This window comes from Petromyzon marinus, chromosome 49, assembly GCF_048934315.1.
Source record: "Petromyzon marinus isolate PM22_M1 ecotype Great Lakes invasive population chromosome 49, UKy_Petmar_22M1.pri1.0, whole genome shotgun sequence".
NCBI classification, from domain to species: Eukaryota; Metazoa; Chordata; class Hyperoartia; order Petromyzontiformes; family Petromyzontidae; genus Petromyzon; species Petromyzon marinus.
Window position 1 is genome coordinate 11,355,517 of NC_133715.1, and position 25,542 is coordinate 11,381,058.

General features: G+C 41.9%; 1 protein-coding gene across 5 annotated transcripts in view; it reads right to left on the bottom strand.

Moving 5' to 3' along the window:
• Positions 1-2,905: 2,905 nt before the first annotated feature.
• The window catches only part of AGPAT3 (1-acylglycerol-3-phosphate O-acyltransferase 3), a 59,148-nt gene continuing 36,511 nt past the window's right edge, over positions 2,906-25,542 (bottom strand). For all 5 annotated transcript variants that reach the window (XM_076074699.1, XM_076074698.1, XM_076074697.1 and 2 more), the window contains 4 exons: positions 17,942-18,044; positions 15,857-15,932; positions 14,076-14,274; positions 2,906-9,661 (listed from right to left, as the gene is read on the bottom strand). In XM_076074699.1, coding sequence (XP_075930814.1) covers positions 9,573-9,661; positions 14,076-14,274; positions 15,857-15,932; positions 17,942-18,044 — 467 coding nt within the window. In that variant the 3' untranslated portion in view covers positions 2,906-9,572. The remainder of the gene's footprint in view (positions 9,662-14,075; positions 14,275-15,856; positions 15,933-17,941; positions 18,045-25,542) is intronic.

A 25,542-nucleotide genomic window follows, 5' to 3' on the forward strand; every position in this document is an offset into this window, starting at 1 on the left:
ACCTCACTGGACATTTGATATTACAATGTCAATTTCCACGTGAAAAGAGCTATCATTTGTGGTTAGGTCGCTTCTGAAAAAAGGATCTACATAGCTCAGTGCTTCCTTACCTGGTAAAATAAAAATGTAGCTTCAATTTAGTGACAGTGGTTTCAGTGCCCGCCATATTTCTTATATAAGTTACCAACGAGGGCTTTCCAGCAATGCCTAAGAAGCGGTGGATTCTGGCTTTTGTCCAATTTATTTAACTCGGCGACAACTCGAAACCAGGATCGTCACATGGATAGTGACGTAGGTTTTCCAAAATGACAAAAGTAAAATAACGTACATCAGCATGAATACAGCAGTGTTAATGAATGTTCTCAGTCTTAATAGTGAACACGTTTATCGATATAGTATTTCCATCCACAATACGTTATTGTGGGGAGGCCTTCATTTAGCAGTGGCTAGACAATGGAACATCTGGGTGGATGGTGGTGCAGTGAGAACGCTCAGCTCATTTGGAAGGTGATTTCAGATTGGTTTGGAGATGATTCTGCGGTGGGTAAATTGAAAACAATTGTTTGGAATCACTGATTGAAACGAGCATTTCCTGCTTGAATAAAAAACACACTATACGTGTTATTTCAGAAGGTACACTTAAACAATCATGTTCATTCATTGCTGTATGAAGGGAAGGCTTACCGTTTCTGTGTTGGTTATTGGGGTAGTGTGCCCATACTTCACGTCGGTCTGTCCAGTGGTCGAAATTCCACATTCCTGTGCCGAGTGCGAGTATACTAATGACAACCACTTTGAACTTTCTCCCATTGGTTTAGATGTCACACGTCACTGATGTTAGGCTTAACCATTACATTGCTCAAGACTATGCCCCATTGTACGATGATCTGTATAAAGTTAATCTGCCCGAGCCAACTTACGCTATCACTGATTTATGTTTGTGAAATATATTCGTAAGTCGTTTTGTTTGAATTTCTATTTGCATCATTGCTGTACGATATTTTAGTTGTTTCGTTTTTCATGTTCGTGACCCAGGTCACAGGTGGTCTCAAGTTCTCACTTGGTTAAACAAATAAACTCATGCTGCATGCACAATACAGTGCATAAAACAGTTTGCCCTTTCAACTGAAAAAATAATAGATGCTGCCATGATGTAATTGTTAGCACACTGGAATTGTAAGTCATTGGTCTCTGGTCCGGCTCAATATCCCGGCGTAACAGTTAAAACATGCTCAAGTTTCTTAATTCCACCACCTTTCCCCACATAGCAGTATTAATGGTGACACCGTTGTCGATCTGTGGTGGGGTAAGGTGTGAGGACCTGCACCTCTTCCAAGCCGTCTGGCCAGTGTGGAAGAGTAGGCCAAATACCCTCCATAGAGGCTCTCAAGACCTAGCTCTAGTGGAGGCCTTTCCTCCAGCAGTGTAAAGCGCAAAATGTTGCAGAGCTGTGCCTTTAACCTCATGAGCAAATAGACACTGACTTTGAAAAAAAGACAACCATACTTGTTCTTGATTCATACTATTGCATTTTATTTGGTAAATTATTTATGCAAAGTTTTAAGAAATGTTACAAGCTGTATTAATTCACAAATATTTAGATTAATCGTAATGGACACCAGTATGAATGCTTTAATTGCTCATTCACACGCTCTCCAATCAATACAGTATAGTGTAACTCTGTAACAATTATAGTTTTACATTGCATAGTAACTCTATCGCATACTCTATACATATAATTCTATAATTTTTTTGCTTTGTTAACATAATTTTCGTACAAATCTGTATTTGCGTAATACGAAACAGGGACACACGGTGTAAGAAGAGATGGTGCCGTATCCAGTGTCTAAACAATACTGGTTAGTGTTGCCAGATATGGAAAAGCATAGCTTGTGAAGCAGTGGTCCCCAACCTATCTGGACCTCGAGACCACTGTCAACCCTAAAGAGATATTCACAGACCACCATGCAGTAAAAATGTTCTTAATCTGCAACAAGTGCACTTCACATTTTCCACAGCCTAGGGTCCACTGGTGATCTGCGGAACCACAAATTGTGAACTACTACTTTCTACAGTACCATGGATACAACTTCCAGGTTTTCCAAAACAATACAATAATTTCTACCAGAGGTGTACAGATAATAACGATTCGATTCAAGGATAGGTTATCTCAACATTGTGGTGAATGTAGCAGCCACTAGTGGCTGCAAGGGGTCGCTTCCAGCCGTTACATAAGCTGTGCACGAATGGAACAGGGTATTCTTGCAGCAGGCAGAAGCCTTGAATCATCAAAATTGAGGTCCACGTCAAGAAGACGCCTCTACAACTTATTAACACTATGTAACCTTTAGATAGAGGTAAAACCTGCTATCTGGCAACACCAGTGCTTCCCATCACTGGACACGTGAAGGGGAACTGAAGCACGTCTTACACAGGATAGGATCTGGTCTAAGGTGTCAGTTGTTGAGGTGACACTGGCGTCTTATGGTCGGTCCTAACTGCACCCACACTAAAGCCAGCTCGAACAGCGTACGAAAGGCCGCTACCCAGGGGCCATTAGGAACAGTGTTTAGTGGTCTCATCCCAACACAATCTATTCACACTCTCCAATAACAGTGCGTCTACAACAGAGGACAACTGTGAGTTAAGGCTCAGAGATAAAAGCATTGTGCAGCCTAACATTCGAGCTGCGCCAGTGTGTGGTCACGTTTCATGATCCATGTGTGGGGGTCATAGCAGCCTATTTCAATTACGTCTGCCCATCAGAAATTAACCCGGGTGGATTTCTCTCAGTGGGTTTACCGGATTTCACGGGTTTGTATAAAACACAAATGCCGACCTGAACTCAGAGCAAGACCACTGTTGTAGACAATAACAGCAACTCCTAACATTGAGGGAAAGACAGTTTGCTCTTCCACATTTAACCAGTAAGTGTGGTGCTCATCATTTTATTTGCTTAAACTTCCACAAATTAAGAGACATATTGGTTTATATATACATGCACACATTGAACAGTTTTTTTTTTACAGTTCAATAAACATTACAATCATGTGTTCAATAATGCAATTTAATAATGAAGCAAACATCCCACTGAGATTCATTAAGAAATGTTGACCTTGATATCAGAAAACACGTTTTTCCTTGCTTAGGTAATTTATATGCAAATTGATATGACATGGGTTTATCAAATATGCGTGTAACGTAATGGGGAGTTAATTACAATTACAATGACAGATGCTCGATTAACATTCTTCACAGCTCCAGCCTGGTCTCGCTTTGGCTTCTTTTGCCGTGCAATGGGGAGCAACCATTTGCACAAGTCGCTGCTTTTCTGGATGTATCAGGATTACCTTTTCGAGCCTGCCACCAGCATCCATGCCACGTCGTGTACTCGTACACTGTGTATGGGATGATAGTTACAAATATTGAGAACAAGACATTAAAAGGCAATTTCGTGCCTGCTACTATTAGCCCTAGCGCCAATTCACGTATTCTATTATGAGATAGTGTGGTACATTTAAATGGGGTTTCATATAACATCAATAGTGTGACAGTTGGAATATCATGTTCTTATTAGGTTTTGCCCAGCTCTTGATTATGTATATGTACTTTACTATATATAAGAGTATAGAATTATAGATTTGAAGTGCATTTTGAATGCCATAAAATAGGGCTAAGGTCATTGGCATGGCATGGCAAAGGTATTTGAAATGAAAGCTTTTATTCCAGTGTAATTCATTTTATATTTTGAGTGTTCAAATATTTCAACACAGAACAGTCATGATTTATAACAGATTTTTTTTGGTCCGATCGCGTGAGTACAGTGCCAATGTGTGTCATACAACTTCCACCTGACACAGCAGAAGGAAGTTGTCATCCTGTGTTGGGTGGAGAAAGATGTATAACATATTTTGGCATTGTACTCACGCAATGTGACCAAACAAAACAAATTAAAAGCATACAATTAGTCGCAAAAGCCTTTATGTTATAATTTATCAACCTATATAGGGAGGATATGTTTCTCAAACCTGATGTTGCTGGATGTAATTACCAGTGAAACGTCGTACCTATTTGTAAAATTTTGTGGATTGCTCTTCAACATAATGGTGTGGTGAAACAAGAAAATGGCGGGCTTGTCCACGTGACTTTATTTATTGGCCTATGTCGGGTGGAGGAGGGTGTATAACACACATTGCCATTGTACGCGCACGATTTGAACCAAAATATCAATAATGGATGATAACATTGGTCGCAAAAGCCTATGTGTAATACAGGACAGTCAACTCTCGATTATCCAGGGTAATAGGGGGATGGCCTACATGACATAAAAACATGCATAACATAAATCGAATGCAAAATAGGCCATTAACAAAAATCAATTGTTTACTTGTGTAGAATTAGTGTGAAAACACCTGTTTTCTTTGTGTTTTTTTTTATTGTTAACTGAGCCACGAGTCATCTGCAGCGAATACTATAAACACCACTTGCTTAAAAGGCGTGAATGAGTGTGTGATGTACGATATTGTTACACTTTCCCATTGATAATCCACAAACCTGGATTTTATACCCATGAATGACTGAGAGTTAACTGTACTTTTCATATTTGGAACAAATTCAGACAGAGACCACAGATTTTAGGCATAGCACTGCTTTGCTTCCAAAAGCGATTACATTTCCACTCGGGGCACCACCCAGTGTAAGTTTCACCAACGCCCCTACCACCATTAATACAGAAAATACCACTTGAGTCTCCATTGGGAGGAAACTAAAGCATCCGAGTATGAAAACATTTAATCAACTAAGTGGTCGATAGGAAAACACTCAGTGGATTTAAAGCAGATGCAGCTGAATTTGGAGGCAGGTTGCCAACAGAATCAGAATATGTATTTAGACTGGAAGAATCCGATGAGCTATGAAGTTCTTTTCACAGTTGTCTATGTTAAGGGACTTGTACAAGTGACCAGTGCAATCATGAGCAGCTGCAATCCGGTGGCTTATAGGTCTGATTTTGATGATAGCCTCACACGAGCCTGGTTTGAAGTGCCTTGCAACTGCAGTGTGTTCCGTGATCGCGATGTGCAATAGCCAGCCACATACACCACACCATCTCTTTACAGCAGCAGACATAAATTGGACCGACCAGAACGTTTTGAGAACAAGATGCAGAAAATCCCCTTGAGTCGACACACTCACCATTGTATTTTATTTGTAAATACTGTACAGCGGCTCTTAACATAAAGGCACCTTTTCCCATAACATGATTGGTTTATAAAAACAAGAGGAATTGAGGCTAGGAATTTGCAGTTGTTGGAGACTTTTAAGTACCAGCTTAAGACTCGCTTTATTTAAAAAGACCTCCTCTCTTGAGTTCTCCAAGTCTTTTTCTCCCAGGTTACCTCTGATTTCTTTTCATCCTTTATATGCATGGCAGTGAGATCCATTGTTTAGGGGCACCTTATGCATCCAACTCGTTATTATGAAATATATGCTTAACACTATTTTGTTGGTAGGATTTTTTAGCATCGCATTCTCATAACTGACCACTACATAAAAAGACTAATGATATCACCCCAGCTTGTGAAGATTCATTATTGACTTCATGTCATCTGATGCAAATGTGGCATCGCAAGACAATATCACAGGCAGATTTTGGAAACATCTGGTTTTGGGCAATTCTTAAATGCATTTGTTTCATCCAGTGTAAATCTGTGAATGAAATCGGACAACTATTTCGACCAGGAATAACATCACATCACAGGAAGATGTGACACGTAGTTTTTACGTAACTTTGCGGAATTATCCAAATTAACGTTTGTTGAAAGCAGTGGTTTTACAGCGGTAAAAGCAAATTGTGTTCACTCTTGCGTTCAGTGTAGTGCACATTGTTTCAAACCTCTTCCCGATGCGACTTAAAACTCACGCACTTATAGTGATGTGTTCACCGAGACACCATGAAGAAACCTTTACCCTGTGCTGCAAAGTAGTTTAGTAGTAACATCAAAAAGAGCCGTTATGACATCACAACATTGACAATACTCTTTGGTTCTTTCGGTAAAGTCACGTAGATAGAAAATAAATAGATCATGAGGTTTCGATCGCAACACAAGCAATCGTCTTCAGGTGAGAGAGAAAAAGCTACTGAAACAAGGTCTTATATAGGCCTGAGATGGGTGCAGCCTCAGGGTAAGAGGGCGGGGCTAGAGATGGTCTCCCTGAGGCTGTCGAAGTGGCTATTGTACTGTGAGAGGTTAGCATGTCAATGTACGAGTTTGTATGTCGCAGCATCGGTGACTTGCCTAGTATGTCGCAGCATCGGTGACCGAGCAAGAAGGACATCCAACCCGTCAATACAAAGACATCCAACATAATAATGCAACTCAGAGAGTTTTATTATCTATCTACGTGACATACTAGGCGTCACCGATGCTGCGACATACAAACTCGTACATTGACATGCTAACCTCTCACAGTACAATAGCCACTTCCACAGCCTCAGGGAGACCATCTCTAGCCCCGCCCTCTTACCCTGAGGCTGCACCCATCTCAGGCCTACATAAGACCTTGTTTCAGTAGCTCTCTCTCACCTGAAGACGGTCGCATTTGTTGCAATCGAAAAGTCATGATCTATACATTTTCTATCTACATGACTTTACCGAAAGAACCAAAGAGTATGGATTCCGGTAGTCACGAAAGCTTCAAATCAAGATTGACAATACTGTATAGAGAGGCAAGGAGGGTAGACCAGCGCTATTCCCTCGTGTGACAACATCACAGAGAACGGTGATGTGGGACACGCATTGACGACAGTGCACGATTAGGCATAAGAGTGGATTACGAGACAATTCCAGCACTCTTGGCCTTTGTCAAGTTACCAATGAACAAACACATTGCAATACACATTGCCCAATGCATACGCCAACTCACAGTTGGCTCTGCATGTGAATGTTGAAGACTGGTAGATGTAAAACACTGGTGGGCTATACAGACTGGGGTCAAAAACCTGGTGTCATATATGTTTGAAGGATGACACAGTTAATCTGGCTACACCAAGTACCAGCAATTGAAATGAAAAATGACATTCATTGGGCACGGAGTACACACGTTTTAACATAGCATTGTGTTTTTTTACTCCTTTCATATGTAGGCTTTGCACTTCTACGAGCCATGAAAACTTGGTAAAATTAAACATTCTAAAACTATATTCTTGGTTCTTTCGGTAAAGTCACGTAGAAGGGAAACAATAAAATAAAAATATAAAACAATAAAATTCTCACGACGTTTCGACTGCAACACAAGCAATCATCATCAGGTGTGAAAACCACAGCAAGACAATTTGAAAAAAGTGGCGGGTTTTTAACGTTAGCACCACGGATAGCCATTTGACAGTTTGTTCAGATGGACGAGTCCATCTATGTTCAGAAAAGAGGAGGGGGGGAGACAAAAATAATGGATGCGGTCTGAAAGCCACCTTAAGCGTGATCAATCAATTAAGACCCGAAATAGTTCATCAAATACTTCCAATAATTGCTAAGCCAGAATCTATCTTCTCGGTTGAAATTGTCTCTGTGTTTGTATATGTGGATAGCCTCATGAACGAATCTCTCATGGTAGCCAGATGGCTTGCAAAGAACCTCTGTCTTGGAGAAGTCAATGTCATGTGAACCTACTGAATTACAACAGTGATCTGCCACGGCCGAGGTGTTGGTCCTACCGTGTTTCAGGTCTGCTTTGTGTTCACGAATGTGGTCCGAGACATGTCGTTTGGTTTCACCAATGTAACTACTACCACAGAGGCAACTTAGTTTGTAGATGCCAGGGTACTGTATGTCCGGAATCTTTTACAGACGGAACCAGATCACGGATTTTATGTAATGTGTTGAATCGGACCTGGATCTAGTGTTTGGTAAGACACTACTTATACAATACATACCTCACTTGGAATGGGACTTTCTACAAACAAACTGAGGGCACCCCAATGGGCTCCCCCCTATCTCCGGTTGTAGCCAACATTTTCATGGAGAAATTTGAGACTGACACCATCCAGACTGCCACTCTGCGCCCAACCTTATGGAAGAGGTACGTGGATGACACTTTTGTCATCTGGCCACATGGCCAGATGACAAAACACCGTTTTGAGACTAAGCTCAAAAGAAAGCTGTCTCTGGTGTGGACCAATCAATTTCAAAGACAATGCATATATTTTTTATTTAAAGCTTTCATGATTGCAGGGATTCATATTCATGCATATATTATCAGAGTATGTTTTTTTGCTGCATTCTGACCACAAGTACTGTGGTTAATGCAGACATGATTCCTTGTAAAAGGTTTCAGTTTGGTGTTTTAACATCTTAACACAGCTGTTTTGTTGCCAGAAAAAAGGGGGAAACCTATTCTCATAAGCAGAAACACACAAAATAATTAGACATTGATAGTGAAACAGGGAGTTCGCTGGAATTCCATTGGTCACACCTTAAAATGAGTTTGGCAGAATAAGCATGTCCTGTGACAGATCGATTGGATGGGTTTATCAGCACTGCAGTCAAGAGACCAAGTTCGTATGCCTATGCAGTCTCTACATGAAGGTTCTAACATGAATGTCACTAAGTCCGACTACAGTTGGCAAGTGACTTTATTGTTCGCACCCATCCCTCCCTGCCTCAAAATTCCAACCCAAAAACAATAAAAACCATACACAAAACATAAATTATCACCCATATGAAAGGGAAATCAGGTACTATGTATATTCATGCATTCTGTACACATAACATCGTTTACAGACACTCTTACGGCCAGGACTTGCGCATGACCTGGATGTGCAGTTCAATTTTGCAAATGGGAAAACAGGGATAACACATTAATGGATGGCAACACATTCGGCATACTGAGCATAAAGTGTAATTTCTACAAATTGAATTTGAATACAGGCATGGCTTTTTCTACAAGACCAAATGATAACGGCAAATAATCAGGACATGCGCAAGTTGTCGACAAATCCATTCACGTACACAAAGGTAACTTAAGTAGATTAAACAGAAACCTCTAATCAGAGGATTTTCAAACACAGCAGTAAAGAACTCTATTTCATTACTTGTTTAAAGGAAAAGGTTAACAAGCGTCCCCCCTTTCATATGATTAAAATGTAGGATTTTCATCTATGTTACTAATAAAAGTATCGTTTATGAAAGTGTGGATTTGATTAGCACTTTTCATGACCAAAACTGGGGATTGAAATCCATACTGTACTCCAACGCCCTGTGTCAAATGGAACATTCCAAGCATTGTCAATCCAGCGCACACTAAAGTCACGGAGAGACTGCAAGCCTTTGAATATAGCATTGTCCCCTAAGGGAGGAGACAAATCATGTGGATTTCAAATCAGATGTGGGTACAAATATGATAAAAGAAAAAAAAACTTAATAGTATTTTTTTTACATCACATTTGAAGTTCACAGTTTTTTTTTGTTTTCATAATATGCAAAACACCTGGGGTTATTGTTTAAATATAGATATGCTAGCAATAATGGTACACAACAAGCTGTGATTCCGCACATCCACACTCACATTCCGCTGTTTCAGTCGGATTTCTTCACCTCCTGGTTTCCATAGTTGGATCCTCTATCGATCTCCGTGACCCGTATCAGACGACGCACCCCCAAGGAAGCTGCAAAAGTAAACACAAGTCAGTCACACTGTCATCACCACCACGACTGCCCCACAAGAATAATAAAACATGCAAAAATTTGACTATAAGATCAGTCCTACCATGATGCGTTGTATGTCACAAGACATAACCATACTGCACGAACAATGGACAACCGTTTTGATTTAGAACACCAGAATTCACAATCGTGGCCATATCTTAAGACACCAACAAAACAATGAGACATCTGAATACTGGTTACATCTTTGTTAGGAATTATCATTACAGTATAGCCATCACAAATCTCATAAAAATGAGCCAATATAAATTACATTTAATATGAAGAATCAGAATTAGAAAGGGTTTTATTCGCCATGAAAGTTCACACAGACACGGAATTTACTTTGGCAGGATGGTGCATACATTCAACATATAGGAATCTAAAATCTTAAATAAGTGGTAAACAAGTCTTACTATAAGGGTTCAAAGTCTAACTAACACCAAGGGGCTAAGTATATAAAATTGAATAAATATCGAATATAAAATAGCTTTAAGATACAATCTAAAAATAAAAAATACAAATAGGGTAATATAGTTAATATTGGCAAGGTGTCATTTTGTAGATAAAATGTTAAAGTCAGTGTAAGCCCTTGGCCTTGTTTAAGAGGCCAGCAGCGGATGGGAAGAAACTGTTTTTGTGGTGTGAGGTTTTGGTCCTGATGGATCGCAGCCTTCTGCCGGAGGGGAGTAGCTGGAACAGAGAGTGTCCAGGGTGGGAGGAATCAGCCACAAATCTTCCTCGCTCGCCTCATGGTCCTCGTGGTGTGCAGGTCCTCGAGGGATGGTAGATTGCAGGCAATCACCTTCTCAGCAGTGTGGATGATACGCTGCAGTCTGCTCTTGTCCTTGGCAGTGGCAGCAGCGTACCAGACGGTTATGGAGGAGGTGAGGATGGATTCAATGATTGCTGTATAGAATTGCACCATCATTGTCTTTGGCAGGTTGAATTTCTTCAGCTGCCGTAGGAAGTACATCCTCTGTTGTGCTCTCTTGGTGAGGGAGCTGATGTTCAGTTCCCACTTGAGGTCCCGTGAGAGAATAGTGCCCAGGAAGCGGAAGGACTCTACAATTTTGACTGGGGAGTCGCACAGGGTGATCGGGGTGAGTGGGGCTGTATTCTTCCTGAAGTCCACAACCATCTCAACTGTCTTTAGAGCATTTCGCTCTAAGTTGTTCTGGCTACACCAGGTCTCCAAGTTGTCAGCTTCCCACCTATAGTTAGACTCATCCCCACCAGAGATCAGCCCAATGAGGGTGGTGTCGTCCGCAAACTTCAAGAGTTTGACGGACAGATGATTGGAGGTGCAGCTGTTGGTATACAGGGAGAAGAGCAGTGGGGAAAGGACGCAGCCCTGAGGAGTTCCAGTGCTGATGGACCTGGAGTCAGAGACTTGTGTTCCCAGCTTAACACACTGCTTCCTGTCAGACAGGAAGTCTGTGATCCACCTGCAGGTGGAGTCGGGCACGTTCAGCTGGAAGAGCTTGTCCTGAAGCAGGGCAGGGATGATGGTGTTGAAGGCAGAGCTGAAGTCCACAAACAGGATCCTGGCGTAGGATGCTGGGGAGTCCAGATGCTGTAGAGTGAAGTGGAGGGCCATATTAACTGCGTCGTCCACAGACCTGTTGGTTCTGTAGGCAAACTGAAGGGGGTCCAGGAGAGGGCCTGTGATGGCTTTGAGGTGTGCCAGGACCAGGCGCTCAAAAGACTTAATTACCACAGATGTAAGGGCGACCGGTCTATAATCATTTAGTCCTGTTGGCCTTAGCTTTTTGGGCACAGGGATGATGGTGGAGGACTTGAGACAGGCTGGTACATGCCATGTCTCCATGGAGGTGTTAAAGATGTTGGTGAACGCCGGTGACAGCTGGTCAGCGCAGTGCCTGAGGGTGGCTGGAGAGACAGAGTCCGGCCCAGCTGCTTTGCGTGGATGCTGCCTCTTAAAAAGTCTATTAACTTCTCCCTCCTGAAAGGAGAGAGTCGTCTCTGTAGTATGGGTGGGGGATAGGGCTTTTTGGTTGGGAAGGGGTAGTTCAGGACACTCCAATTGTCTTTCAAATCTGCAGTAGAACTCGTTCAGGTCGTTGGCTCGGCGGGAGTCGTTAGTGGTGTGGGGGGCTCTGGGTTTGTAGTTGGTGATCTGCCTGAACCCTCTCCAGACAGAAGCAGAGTCGTTAGCAGAGAACTGGTGTTTTAGTCTCTCTGAGTAGTCGTTTAGCCTCTCTCACCGCCTTGCTAAACCTGTTCTTCGACTCCTTGAATCTGTCTCTATCCCCACTCCTAAACGCTTCCTCCTTCTCCAACCTCAGCCTTCTGAGCTTTGCTGAGAACCAGGGCTTGTTGTTGTTGAAGTTCACCCTGGTACGTGTTGGGATACAGCAGTCCTCACAGAAGCTGATGTAGGACGTCACAGCCTCTGCGAGTTCATCCAGACTATTGGTAGCAGTCGTGAACATATCCCAGTCAGTACAGTCCAAGCACGCCCGCAAATCTTCCACAGCCTCACTGGTCCACTGTTTAGATGTCCTCACAGCAGGTTTACAGAGCTTTAGTTTCTGCCTGTATGCAGGAATCAGGTGGACCATGGCATGGTCAGAGTGTCCCAGTGCTGCTCGGGGGATGGCGTGGTAGGCTCTACTGACTGTAGTGTAGCAGTGATCCAGAGTGTTCCCTTCTCTGGTAGGGCATTTAATGAATTGTATGCATTTGGGGAGTTCGTGGCTGAGATTACCTTTGTTAAAGTCGCCAAGTACGATAACCAACGAATCTGGATTTGCTCGCTCCACACTCAGAATCTGGTCGGCGAGCATGCGTTGGGCCTCTTTAACCTGAGGACACGGCGGCAAATAAACTCGGACCAAAATGAGCGACGCAAACTCGCGAGGCGAGTAGAAAGGTTTACAGGTTATAAAAATTGATTCAAGGAGTGGAGAACAATGTTGCAGAATCACTGTGACATCTACACACCAGCCACTGTTTATGTAAAAACAAATACCACCGCCTTTCGTCTTGCCGGAGAGTGCTATGTCACAATCCGATCTTACAAGATGGAATCCTGCTAGTTGTAGCGCAGTGTCCGGAATCAAATCACACAGCCATGTCTCCGTGAAACACAAAACAGAAGATGAAAGAAAGTCTCTGTTTTTCACCATCAGTAGCTGAAGTTCGTCCATTTTGTTGCACAGTGAACGTACGTTGGAGAGGAAAAAGCTCGGAAGCACTGTTCGGATCCCGCGTCTGCGTAGCCGTACGAGAGCCCCCGACCGTTTACCCCTTGGGGGGCGTTTCGCTACTTGAGCAAAGCCTCGCGTGGCATTGACTAGAATGCCCACTAATTCTGCCGCTGGAAGCAGAAAAGTAGGAATTAAATCCACAGGAGTTGTTTCCCTGATATTTAAAAGTTCGTCTCTTGTTAGGGAACTCCGAAAATCTTGGCAAAACACTGAATTAACAGACAAAACAAGACAAAACAGGGCGCACCGACCGGCTGAGGCTACCATCATCGGCGTCATCTTCTCAACAGCACGGGTGTGCTGAACAGCAGGCCTCTCTCACCAGCACAGGTGTGCTGAATAGCAGGCCTCCCTCACCAGCACAGGTGTGCTGAACTGCAGGCCCCTCTCACCGACACGGGTGAGCTGAACAGCAGGCCCGTATCACCAGCACGGGTGTGCTGAACAGCAGGCCGCTCTCACCAGCACAGGTGTGCTGAATAGCAGGCCTCCCTCACCAGCACAGGTGTGCTGAACTGCAGGCCCCTCTCACCGACACGGGTGAGCTGAACAGTAGGCCCCTATCACCAGCACGGGTGTGCTGAACAGCAGGCCCCTCTCACCAGCACGGGTGTGATGAACAGCAGGCCCCTTTCACCAGGTCGTGTTGTGATGAACAGCAGGCCCCTCTCACCAGCACAGGTGTGCTGAACAGCAGGCCCCTCTCACTAGAACAGGTGTGCTGAACAGCAGGCCCCTCTCACCAGTACTGTTGTGATGAACAGCAGGCCCCTCTCACCAGCACAGGTGTGCTGAACAGCAAGCCTCTCTCACCAGTGCTGTTGTGATGAACAGCAGGCCCCTCTCACCAGCACGGGTGTGCTGAACAGCAGGCCTCTCTCACCAGCACGGGTGTGCTGGTGAGAGAGGCCTGCTGTTTTTGGAGGTTACCCTTTAGAAAATCGGCTACACCGATTAAAGGGTTGAGCAGAAACTCGTAGGCACAATATGATGCTATTTGCAAATATGGAAACGTGTCTTGTTCTGACAGCTATCCATCGGTGTTCATACTGCTAATCAACACTTGAGGACAAACCCAAGTTGAAAGGCATCACAGAACCCACGCACACGTTTCTTTCATTACAACTTTGCGCGCGTTTGTTACCGGCGGTGAGGGCGATGAGCAGCGCGGTGATGGCAAGGGCGGATCCGCTCGTCAGGATGTTCCACGCGAGGCAGCCCAGGGGATAGAGCAGCAGCGTGGCCCAGAAGAGCCAGTTGAGCACGGCCCAAGGCCGCTTGTTGGGCTTGATGCACTCGCCCGGGAAAACGCCCGTCTTGCTGTACTCCTCCTGCAGGGCATCCTGCGTGACATGTCGAGCATGGATGGAGGAACAATGAGCGACACACACATTGAGATGATTCTCAAGAAAAGCGAGACATGATTAAATGATCGATTTATTATATAGGCACTTAATTACACAATCACGCAATCGTACATTCATTCAAATCAGAATCTTTATTTATACACAGATGTCCAGTAAGGACGGGTTAGAAAGTTACAATAACAAAAATATGATATGAGCGCAAATGATTGAAAAGGTAAGCAAATAAAAATACTTTCTACTTTACCAAGTAAAGTCGACTTCTCTTTCAGAAGTGACCTGGCCACAAATGATAGCTCAACAAAGTGGCTTATGTGGAAATGTATAGCAACCAAGTATAAATAATCAATTTGGCAATCATGGTTACAAATGCTTGTCTGCCTCATTCCTTTCTCATTCGTTTTTGTTTTATCTCTAATTTGTAAAAGCATTATCAATGCAATCCCATACATCAATTCACAAATTTCCCCACTCTAAAGCTATGTATGAAGACATTTTCTGTGAATACTTGGGTCCCCAATTTTGTCTCATGTGTAGAGCATCAGCCTCAACTTTACTTAGCATATAGTATTTGGCTATGGTATATTTTCTCCCATGGTGTGGTTAACACAACTCACACACCAGTAAGTTGAAAATGTATTTCTAATGTATTTTTACTGAAATGAGGTAGAGTGTACGTGCTTAAAACTGATATTTTTTTGGCATTTCCCTTAACTTTATTCCCAGAGTAAAACAATGAAGTTAATTTGTCTGAAGAAAATGTTTACAAAAAACGTATGGCCTGGTAACATCGCACGTGTACTGTATGTCTCCATGTGGAACCACTGATACAAACGATTCACCCTAACCACTGGGCGGCGCAAGTGGTCGTGACATTCTGACGTCAGCAGGTAAAACGTTCTAAAACCTGCTTTGTAAAAACAAGTGCTGCGATTAGCAAACTTTGAATATATTAGCAACACAACTTGTTATCTTATTCTTGGTTCTTTCGGTGAAGTCAGGTAGAAGGGAAACAATAAAATAATAAAAATATAAAACAATAAAAATATAAAACAATAAAATTATCACATTTCGACTGCAACACAAGCAATTATCATCAGGTGTGAAAACCACAGCAAGAAAATTTTACCGAAAGAACCAAGAATATGAATCCCTGGAGTCACGAAAGCTTTAAATCAAAATTGAACTTGTTATCTGTGCATGTAAATAGGGTCATTGTACACTTTTAAAATCTGTAAAATGTTCGTAAATCTCTTTTAAAAGATGTGTCAATTACGCTGCCTTTAAAGAAAAAAATCAACGACTTTTCAGGCAAAAGTCCTTCACACTGACGAATGTGTTGAGTATTTTGTGTTAATAGCCATGTTGCCAAGGCAGCATCACCAACTAATATGTTTGAACATTTTAATGAGCTCTTTCTGGCAGTGGGGCGTAAACGCTGTTTACACTTTTGAAAAAAAGATGTCGGTAACATTCAACGATTATGACATCAGGAGTGGAGTGCCTTTACGAAGACCCCCTCAATGTTGGAGGCAGAAATGTGCTAAGGAGGCGGCCTCACCTTCTCCAGGTAGAGGTTGTAGAGCCACATGGCACACTTTTTCTCATCTTCAGGCAGATCCTTCAGAGGAAACCTCCTACACATGCGACACACACAGCGGGGAAAGACACGTCGTCATTGGGTTTGAACACAAGCTACGTGAATGACGTCACCATGATTACAATCATATCACACTGTCGCGAGCGCGCTTTAGTTTTGGACGTCCCATTGTCAAAGTCGTCATCAGAATGTATCAGCATCAACATTTCATAATAAAAAAATAACAACTGATAACAATCATCGTTATACATCTGACAAGTACCGCTTTGTGGCAGTTGGGTTAAGAGGGGTCCATTTCAGATGAGCACAGCAGCACATACTGATGTCAGCAAATATTCCAGCAAGCGTAAGACAGTTTCACAAAAAAATTGATGTCGCTTCAGTCGCATGATGTACTGCACCATTTTCTCTGAATTCAAAGGGTAAGGTAATATTTACAAAAATTCATGTCAATGAGAACACTGTTTTGTACTATATTATTTGTCTCATATGTGCTATGTAGTCTCGTTCAACTATTCTTCTAATGAAAATATTTAGTATATTTATATGAATTGACATAAATGATTGCGCACACGATTAAATGCATTTATTCTGAGCATAAAATTCTGTTTTAGCCAATGAATGACCCAACTTTCCATATTTTCCATTTCAAAAGCAAATGCAAATTAATTAAATTCAACGGATGAATGCACGGAATTAAGAAACAGATAGAGGAATTATGAAAGGACGGGAACTCATAAAAACACTTGAAACACTGCACCCATTCGCTTACACACAGAACAACTGACATCATCTCCATAACTATAAATTAAAATTCATATAAATGTATTAAGGAAACTGACACTGTAATAATTAACTTTTAACATGTCTCGGTCATAGTGATAGATCAGCGTGCTCTAGCAGCCCATTTATGGCCTACTTCCAACTGTGTCTGTCTCTGGCTTTAGCCAATCCGTGTCTGGGAGTGTCTCCCAGTTACAGTAACAATGTTCCAGCCCAGTAGTTCCCAACCTTTCTGGACCTGCTGACCACTGTTAAACATTAAATTTTCTTTTGTGGACCCACCATGCCCCAAATCATAAAAAAAAACTATTTTTTATTTTACCAGATAAGGCCCACTGAGCTATGTAACTCTTTTTCAGAAGCGACCTGGCCATCACAAATGGTAGCTCAACGAAGTGGTTTATGTGGAAATTTATCGCAGCCAAATACTCTAAACGGATGTTTTTAGACATGGATGGAAAAACTGGATGACCCAGAGGAAAATCCACGTGACCACGGGGAGAACATACAAACTCCAAATATACAGGCATCAGGGTCAGGATAGAACCCATGACCCTACTGCATACCAGGTGAGGGAGTTAAGATCTCGCCATCGCGAGATTGTACTAACTGCAGCAGTTCCACGAGCCACTTCCCGCAATGTTGTGGACCCACCAGTCGTTTGTAGATGACAGGTTGGTTACCAATGTTGTAGCCAATCCACATTTGAGTGTGAGTCCCAGCTCCAGTTAATCTTGTCTAATGGTATCGACCCATTGTTTACTCAAATAACCTCGAGTGCTAGTTTCACTAATGTGGCTGTACAGGAGGAAGTTGGGACACTTGTCTTTTTCCATCCTAATAATAATTTCCTTAAAATAAAGTCTACCATGTCCCTTTCCATTCCTGGTTCCAATATAATTTCTCTGACCTCTCCTGGTGAATTTAATTATCTTGCTCACCATACACAAACGATCAGGCTAGTGTTTAGGTTAAAAGTCAAATGATCTCTCTGGTTATAATGAGCATATGTCGGTGTGTGGCTAGAAATGTTGCATTACTGTAATGGGTGCCATCTCTCTTTGGCACAAGCGCAAATTATGACCCGCCCCTACTGGACATTGGTGAAAAAACGCTTTATAGTTCATCAGATTCCTCAAGTATAAATACATATTCTGATTCTGAAATTCTAGACAATGGATAAAAAAATCCATCGTCCACCGTGGAGGGTTATGAGCACTGGAGTGTGGAACGCGCTGGACTAGAAGCTGCCCTCCCTCGTACCTGACACACATGTCGGCTTGGTACTTCTTGCCGTAAAGGATCCCCAGCAGAGACGGGTTCTTGTTGTCCTTGAAGTTGAGGGTTACGTCGTACACGGCTCCGGCTGCAACACAAAAACCGGGCACACGCAAAGATGGGTTGGAGGTGGACCAGGACCTCCCCATGCTGTGTGGGTCCTAGGTTACTTAGACCATTAAGATTGTTTAACCACATGAGATTATTTCGATTATTTGACTGCTAGAAATTTCCACGTGATAAGCCTCTTAGTTGAGCTATCATTGTGGCCAGGTCGCTTTCAGGCTTTACATGGTAAAATAAAAGTTGAGTTTATTTGTATATATTTTGATTTAAAGCTTTCGTGACTGCAAGGATTCATCTTCTTTGGTTCTTTCGGTAAAGTCACGTAGAATGAGAATAAAATAATAATTTGAGAATAAAATAATAATTTTATTCTCATTTAACGTGACTTTACCAAAAGAACCAAAGAAGTTGTATATATTTCATATTCTTAGCTCTTTCGGTAAAGTCACGTTGTTTTATATATTTTATTATTTTATTGTTTCCCTTCAACGTGACTTTACCGAAAGAGCTAAGAATATGAATTACTGCAGTCACGAAAGCTTTAAATAAAAATTGTATATATTTGTTAGTGATTTGCTTACCTTTCCTATACTTTGCACTCCAATTGTGTTTTTAGATTGTTTCTTGTACTGTTCTGACCCCATGTCCCTACTGGACATCTGTGAAAAAGAGCTTTATAGCTCATCGGATTGCTCCAGTATGAATTAAAATTCTGATTCTGACCTGAGGAATGATTCTGCCAGCAAGAGGGTGATGGTTGCTGTGTATAATCCCAATTGAGTAATTTGAATTTAACAAAGTTGGACCCTGACGCTGGCACACCAGGGCCTACTATTGTAAACGACATCAGGGGGATCTTTAACGTCCATTGTGATGCAGATGACATGCATTGTTATTCCACACCATGGTAATAATCAGGGCGGCTGCTGGATTTGAACCATACATACATGTCATTGTAAAGTAAAATTATACTCTGCCATGCTTTGAGACGTTTGTGGCAGTCAAAAGTATATTTAGGCCTTAGAGCTGGAAATGTGCTACTTTAAGAGAAAACTAAATGTAATAAGTTGTTTTGTGCACTCACCGATTCCCAGGCTGAATACATCAACTCAATACACTTGAGAACCCTGGCCTAGTAACAGATGGCTGCATGGATTCCAACTCCAGATGCCTCCCGTGGCAGCTCAGTGCTGACACGTTATTAGCTGCCTGAGGCATCTGGCCACCTTGTGCGAGAGACTATTCAAGCTGAAGGTCCTAATAATCAGAGAGCTTCCCACTGGACCAGTGCAACCAGTCAACCAGTGAATATTTTTCAACATAAATTTGAGCTCTTTGTCAATATACTATTGGATAAAAGTCTCCCCACACAATGTTAGTCATTGGGCTTGTTTGACTATACTTCACCGCACTGGTCAATGGACGTTGCTGAGGGAAGCGCGCCCAGCTTTTCCGGAAATTGAACCCAAGTTCTAGGGTTCATAGCATAGCATTCTAACCACTGCGCCACCACTCCAATCCTACCTAATACATAATGTTTTATAAAGTATCAAAGCATGCGATATTCTGTACAATAGACACTAAAGACCTTTGACATTGTTTTATATGCTGGTCTTGCAGAAAAGTCCACACATGTAAAAGTTACTTGTAAACATTAGTTCTAAAATGTATGTTCAACTTCTTTCACAGCGTACACATAGCTAACCGTACGTAGCCAAAATTATCTTGTTAAATATACCTGTTTGTATATATGATTATAAGATCACGCTTGCAAAAGAGACAATTAATCTCAGAGGAGGTTGTGGGGGTGGGGGTTCATGGCATTAAATACCACACAGAATTGCTGAACTGCCACCACTGAGATCCTGGGCTCAAATCCGAGTTGCAGTTTCTTGTACTTTTTACCTACGTGACTTTACCGAAAAAAACAAAGAGCATGAATCCTTGCAGTCACGAAAGCTTCAAATCTAGAATTCAACCAAGTTCCCATGTCGACTGAGTTAATGGTGTCAACCCAGTCACCAATGACCACACAGCAATGCCCACTCCTTGCAGAGCATATACAATGATTGCCTCTAACGTGGACAAAGAAGGGATATACGTAATTATGTGACTATCTTCCTAGGTCAAACACATAGTGGACAAAACTGCTGTCTGTAAAAGATTCAAGTAGAAATATCTTTGTCTTAGGGCATGACACGGATATCCCAAATGGAATAGGATTTAAAATATAACTGGAAGGAAAAATTATAATGAATTAATATTGGTGGAATGTTGCTCAGTCAAACAGAACACATTGGTCCTTTTCAGGCCAAGCATGGTCGGACAGATTTAAGTAGAAAGAGGTTTCTTTAGGTTAGAAAGTCGCACAACTAGTGTATTAAGCATACATCACATCCCTATCAAAACCACTGAAATTAATATATACTCATAATTCCCCACATTTAACACAAATGTATAAAAGTTCAGCCCAACTCAGACGTGATAATGATAAGTGACACGCTAACCACAGTGTGACTGCGGGTTATTCGGTTGCCCCTATTTCAAGATCGTGATATGCGCAATATTTCCAACTGCACTGTTTTTCCTCTCCTCGAAAAGCTCACTGGTAAAGTCTCAGTTAAGTTTAAACATCCAGATGGTGCATGCTTATTTAAGACGGTGAACGAATAATGAGTTAAGTGGCGACAACCCACGTGAGTGTGTTAGACTGATGACCATGCCTTATAGCCAAAACATCTCATTAAGTTAAACCCCCTGCAGTGTTGTCAAGGGTTCTCTCATTCCCAGCTGCTGTGCATGGCATGCGCATTCAGAGGCTTAGAGCACATACAGTGCGGGCAACGAAAAGCAACAGCAAGCTTCCACATCACAGCCACGCGCTTCAAGTACAAATCTCTATGCAGTAGCTTTCCTGGTTTAGAGAGATCTCACGTCTCGCAAATTTGACGGGACAATCACAAATTTGTGGTAGTTCTTACGCTCTCACACTCTCCAGCACCTGCAGTCAGAGCTGGATTTAATACAAACAGCACATTGGGTGAACGAACATTTGTGTGTGTTTCGAGGGGTAACCACCGCAGGGGTTTGCTGGTGGTCGATGTTATTCTTGTGTCTGGTACTATGTTTTTCAATGCATCTATTTCTGTTTGACGGTGTCTGTTTCCCACTGTTTGTCGATATTCATGTTTCTCTGCTCCCTCAATGCTTGTGCATTTCTCTCTCATCTCCAACTGTCTTTTTCTCCATCTCTCATTCTCTATACAGTACGTCTCTGCGTGTCTCTTTATGTCTCTGTGTTAGTTTTCTTAGTTTCTCTCTGTAGCTCTATGTCTCTATATGTCTGTGTCTCTATCATTGTCTTTGTTTCTGTTTCTCTGTTTCCCATACAGTTTTGCTCCTTGGTTGCTGCCATGATTAGCCGCCCCTTAGGCCGGGTTTTCCTAAAGCAGATAACCTGATGCTGGGGAATATTAACATAACGCATGCAAATGTCATCTCCTTTGGTACAAAACATCATGAGGTGCAATCCCTTATACTCACACTGGCAACTTTTCAATTGGCTCTGCTGTCTTCTATCCAATAATAAATAATATGTATTTATCCAGTAAAGACTTGAGCATTCAGTGTCATGACCCTTTTTCAGAAGTCTGCTGCATTGCAACGTTTGGCGCATTCGTTTTTAAGGAGCGATTTTCATGTGGGAGATACTGCAGCAATTGGAGAAAATTCATACATATGAGAGGATACCACTCAAAGTTCTATACAGATGATTTCACAAAACTCATTATCTGTAATGGCATACTTTGGCCACTTATGGTTCCATTGGGTTTGGAATTTTTACAAATTTGCATGATCCACCAACCTTTGCATCCAAAGTGTGAGCCACCGACTCTCACAGGGTGATGAGCCAATCTACCACCATCCAGTGGCTAGGATTACACATTGACGCATTCGCTGCTTGGCATTGTGGGAGCTCTGGACTTGGCTCTCTTGAGTTTGGGGCCACAGAGGGCCCATTGTGTCCTTCATATAACACATGACCTTTAATTCTCTGGCTTTACTTTTAATTTTCCTGCCCCCTCTGGAGACATTTATTCTGGATGAATGAAAACATTTAATATTATGTATATGAATTTAAAAAACCCTTAGCTACTCAAAAAAACTGTTTTGCACTTTTGAGCAAGGCTATTCAATAGTGTTATATTGCAGGAATAAGAGAGTTAATCCTCTTGTATGCATGGGTTGTTTTCCAGACACTTGTGTTTTCTCACACATTCAAAACGAATAATTATAGAACGTACTATATGAACCCCGCTTCTCGTGTAATGTCCATTATGCAGTCATTTTTAGTCTGTTGATGGTCGGCGATGCGGCAATCGACTCATCTCGACGAGCTGTACACGATGCACTATTCAAAATTGAAATTCTCCTGTACAACTGTTAAATGATGGGTGCTTAATTGGTCAGGGAGCTAAGCCGGAACCACTGGGATATAGGTTTTAATCTAGGTTACAGCCACTTGTAATTTAACTGGGTTCTCAAGTGCATTTGATGGTCTAAGCCCAGTCACCAATGACTATATATGTATAAAAAATTGCAGGTAAAATGTTCAATTTCATTTGGCTGAATAGCAGATCTGTCATGAGAAAAATCTCATGTCTGCACCACACCCATACACAAAACACATTCATTTGGTTTTCACTTACTTTGGCTATATTCCAGCATTGAAAGCTTAAACATCGAAAGCTTAAACATCGGTTCTTTGGTTATTTCGGTAAAGTCACGTAGATAGAAAAAAATAATACAAATAAAATGAATAAAAATATCACGACGTTTCGATCGCAACACAAGCGGTCGTCATCAAGCAAAGAAGTCAGCCACTAAAGGCGAACTGGTTATGTTATACCTACGTGACTTTACCGAAAGAACCAAAGAGTATGGATTCCTGAAGTCACGAAAGCTTCAAATCAAGATTATTTATAAAGGTTTGGGGATGGGCATAGCCCAAGTGTATCAGCAGCACCAGGAGCATGGGTGGTGCAGCAGTGCCAATGCAGCAGCAATGCCAATGTAGCAACAATGCCAAAGCAGCAACAATGCCAATGCAGCAACAATGCCAATGCAGCAACAATGCCAATGCAGCAAAGGGCCGCCAAGAAATCACTGCACCCCGCTCCACACACTAGACTGCTGACGGTGGAGGTTGATTCACAAAAAACACAAGTCAAGTCATGACCCAAAGTGGTTGATGACATCTTTCCAATGATTGCTAAGTCTAGAACCTTCCTCTCAGTTGAAATTGTGTCTGTATATATGGGTGGTTTCATGAACGAATCTTTGTTGATAGCTAGTGGGTTTGCAAAACACCAACGTCTTAGAGAAATCAATTTCATGTGAGCGAGCTGCATTAAAATAATGATCAGCCTGATGTTCACGAACACAGTCCGAGACATGTCGCTTAGTTTCCCCAATGTTTGACTTTCATGGGAAATGCTCATCGCAGGGTGCATGGAAGAGTTCGACCACGAGTTTGTGAGACATTCTGCATAAAATAATAATTCTACTGTGAGACTTCCAAAGGGCTTATTTGTCTCATCATATGGCGCTACGACCTTGAAATAAATTGGACAGAACAAAAGATCCCTTTTTTTCCGTTTCACATGCACAGTTTATGGCAAACAGGCAGCGAGCCTCACTCAAATCTTGGGCATTTAGCGACACTCTTGTAACACGGTAGCCCACAGTACACCCGAACAAAATCGCTATCCTCAGGGATTTGTAACGATTCACTCCACTCCCCCACCCTCCACTCCCCGAAAAAAGTGTCCCAGAAATAAAATATTCAATTGCCTCGGCAATGTTGTATTATTTGGTACCCCGGGGTACCGCCATAAGGATCATGTAACAAGCAGGGCGTTCCTGAAAACAGTCTTCATACTCAGTTCAGGTTTTATGGGTAAAAAAAGCTCTATTATTTAAATCAATATTTGTTCTTTGCTCATTCAGAAACTACGAAATTCATGATTGATTAAAATATATATTTACACTCAATTATGAAAATAACATTTAGGCTAATGAAGCAAATGAGACTACACAAATGAAATGAAACAAATTAGAAATACTCATGAGAAAGTAAAAACAAGACAAAAATGTACATTCCGTGATCAAATCTCAATTGTGAATTGTAACACTTAATTGTATTGCAGGAGGGATGAATCATTAAATAATATTGCTAATTATTTGCACACGTATTATTTAACCATAAAAGTCATTATTTATTCAATGAACTTCAACACTTTTTTCACGACAGGTCTTGTATTAGGATGTTTGGCCATCAATGAGCGTGTGGCCTTATGTAGGAGGAAACCATAGAACTCGAAGAAAATACTCTTCTGCAACGGGGAGCTGACACTCAGCACTGCCTTCTCTTGGCCACGTCTCATATCCCCATGTCTGCAACGGCTGATAAGTTCTGGTGGTCACCCAGCCAAAGACTAACCAAGTTAAAAACTGCTTTGCTTCCGAGACCTGAATCCTGCTATGGGCGCATTTAGGTTGCTTTTGTCATAATCAAAACAAAAACAAGTACAGATAGTTCCTGGTTTATGGAAGACCAGACTTTCATAAATCCGACTTTACGGAAATGCTCCCATAAATCATGGTTTTAAAAATATATATTCTGTTTGCGTAAATGTTTGCGTTACGTAAGCACAAAATAGTGCAGCACGGTGAGGTTGCAGATGAACGCCGTGGAGCAAGGCGAGCAGCATACAGTATTCCCCAAGGTGGTAGTGTATTGTATAGCAACTCTGAGTTACGCTGTTACATTGTTACCATGAGTATCCTGTACCCGCCGCATTGTCTCCTAACTTTCAGTGTAATATTACCCTTAATTGCATTGCAATAATGACTGTTTATGTATTCATAAACAATTGGATGCAGTAAAGTATATGTTCCATTAGTTTAATTATGGGTAGAGTGTTTCGGTAGATATTCGATCAAATTAAAGAATGATAGGAAGTGCAGAGCGAATTTACAGCGATACGATGAGGGTAGCAATAGAAAACGGAAGACAGCGCAATACAGTACTGAGAGAAAATGGTAGGGGAGGCACAACTATTTTCTGCTATGAGAATTTAGCGTTGATTTTGGGGGGAAATTGTTCAGTTTCCGAAATATGTAAAATTCGGGTTACGGATCGTTTTCGGGAACCTAACCCTTCCGTAACCTGGGGACTGTCTGTAATTACCAAATGAGAAAATAAGATCTCCTTTAAAACCAGTATCTATCCGATATAAGGTTCAAACCTGAAATCTGTCAGTTTTAGTGAAAAGAAATTATAATCAATGCAGTTTGGGAAGATAACCTCTTATCTAAGCCATCTGTAATAGTAATTAAGCTCAATGCTGAGGAAACTCTGGATTAGCTCTAACAAAAGCCACTATTGTCTATGCCCAACACAAAGCCCTCACAAGCCATCACCTGGCTCCTGAACATCCATGAATGAGTCAGCTAAC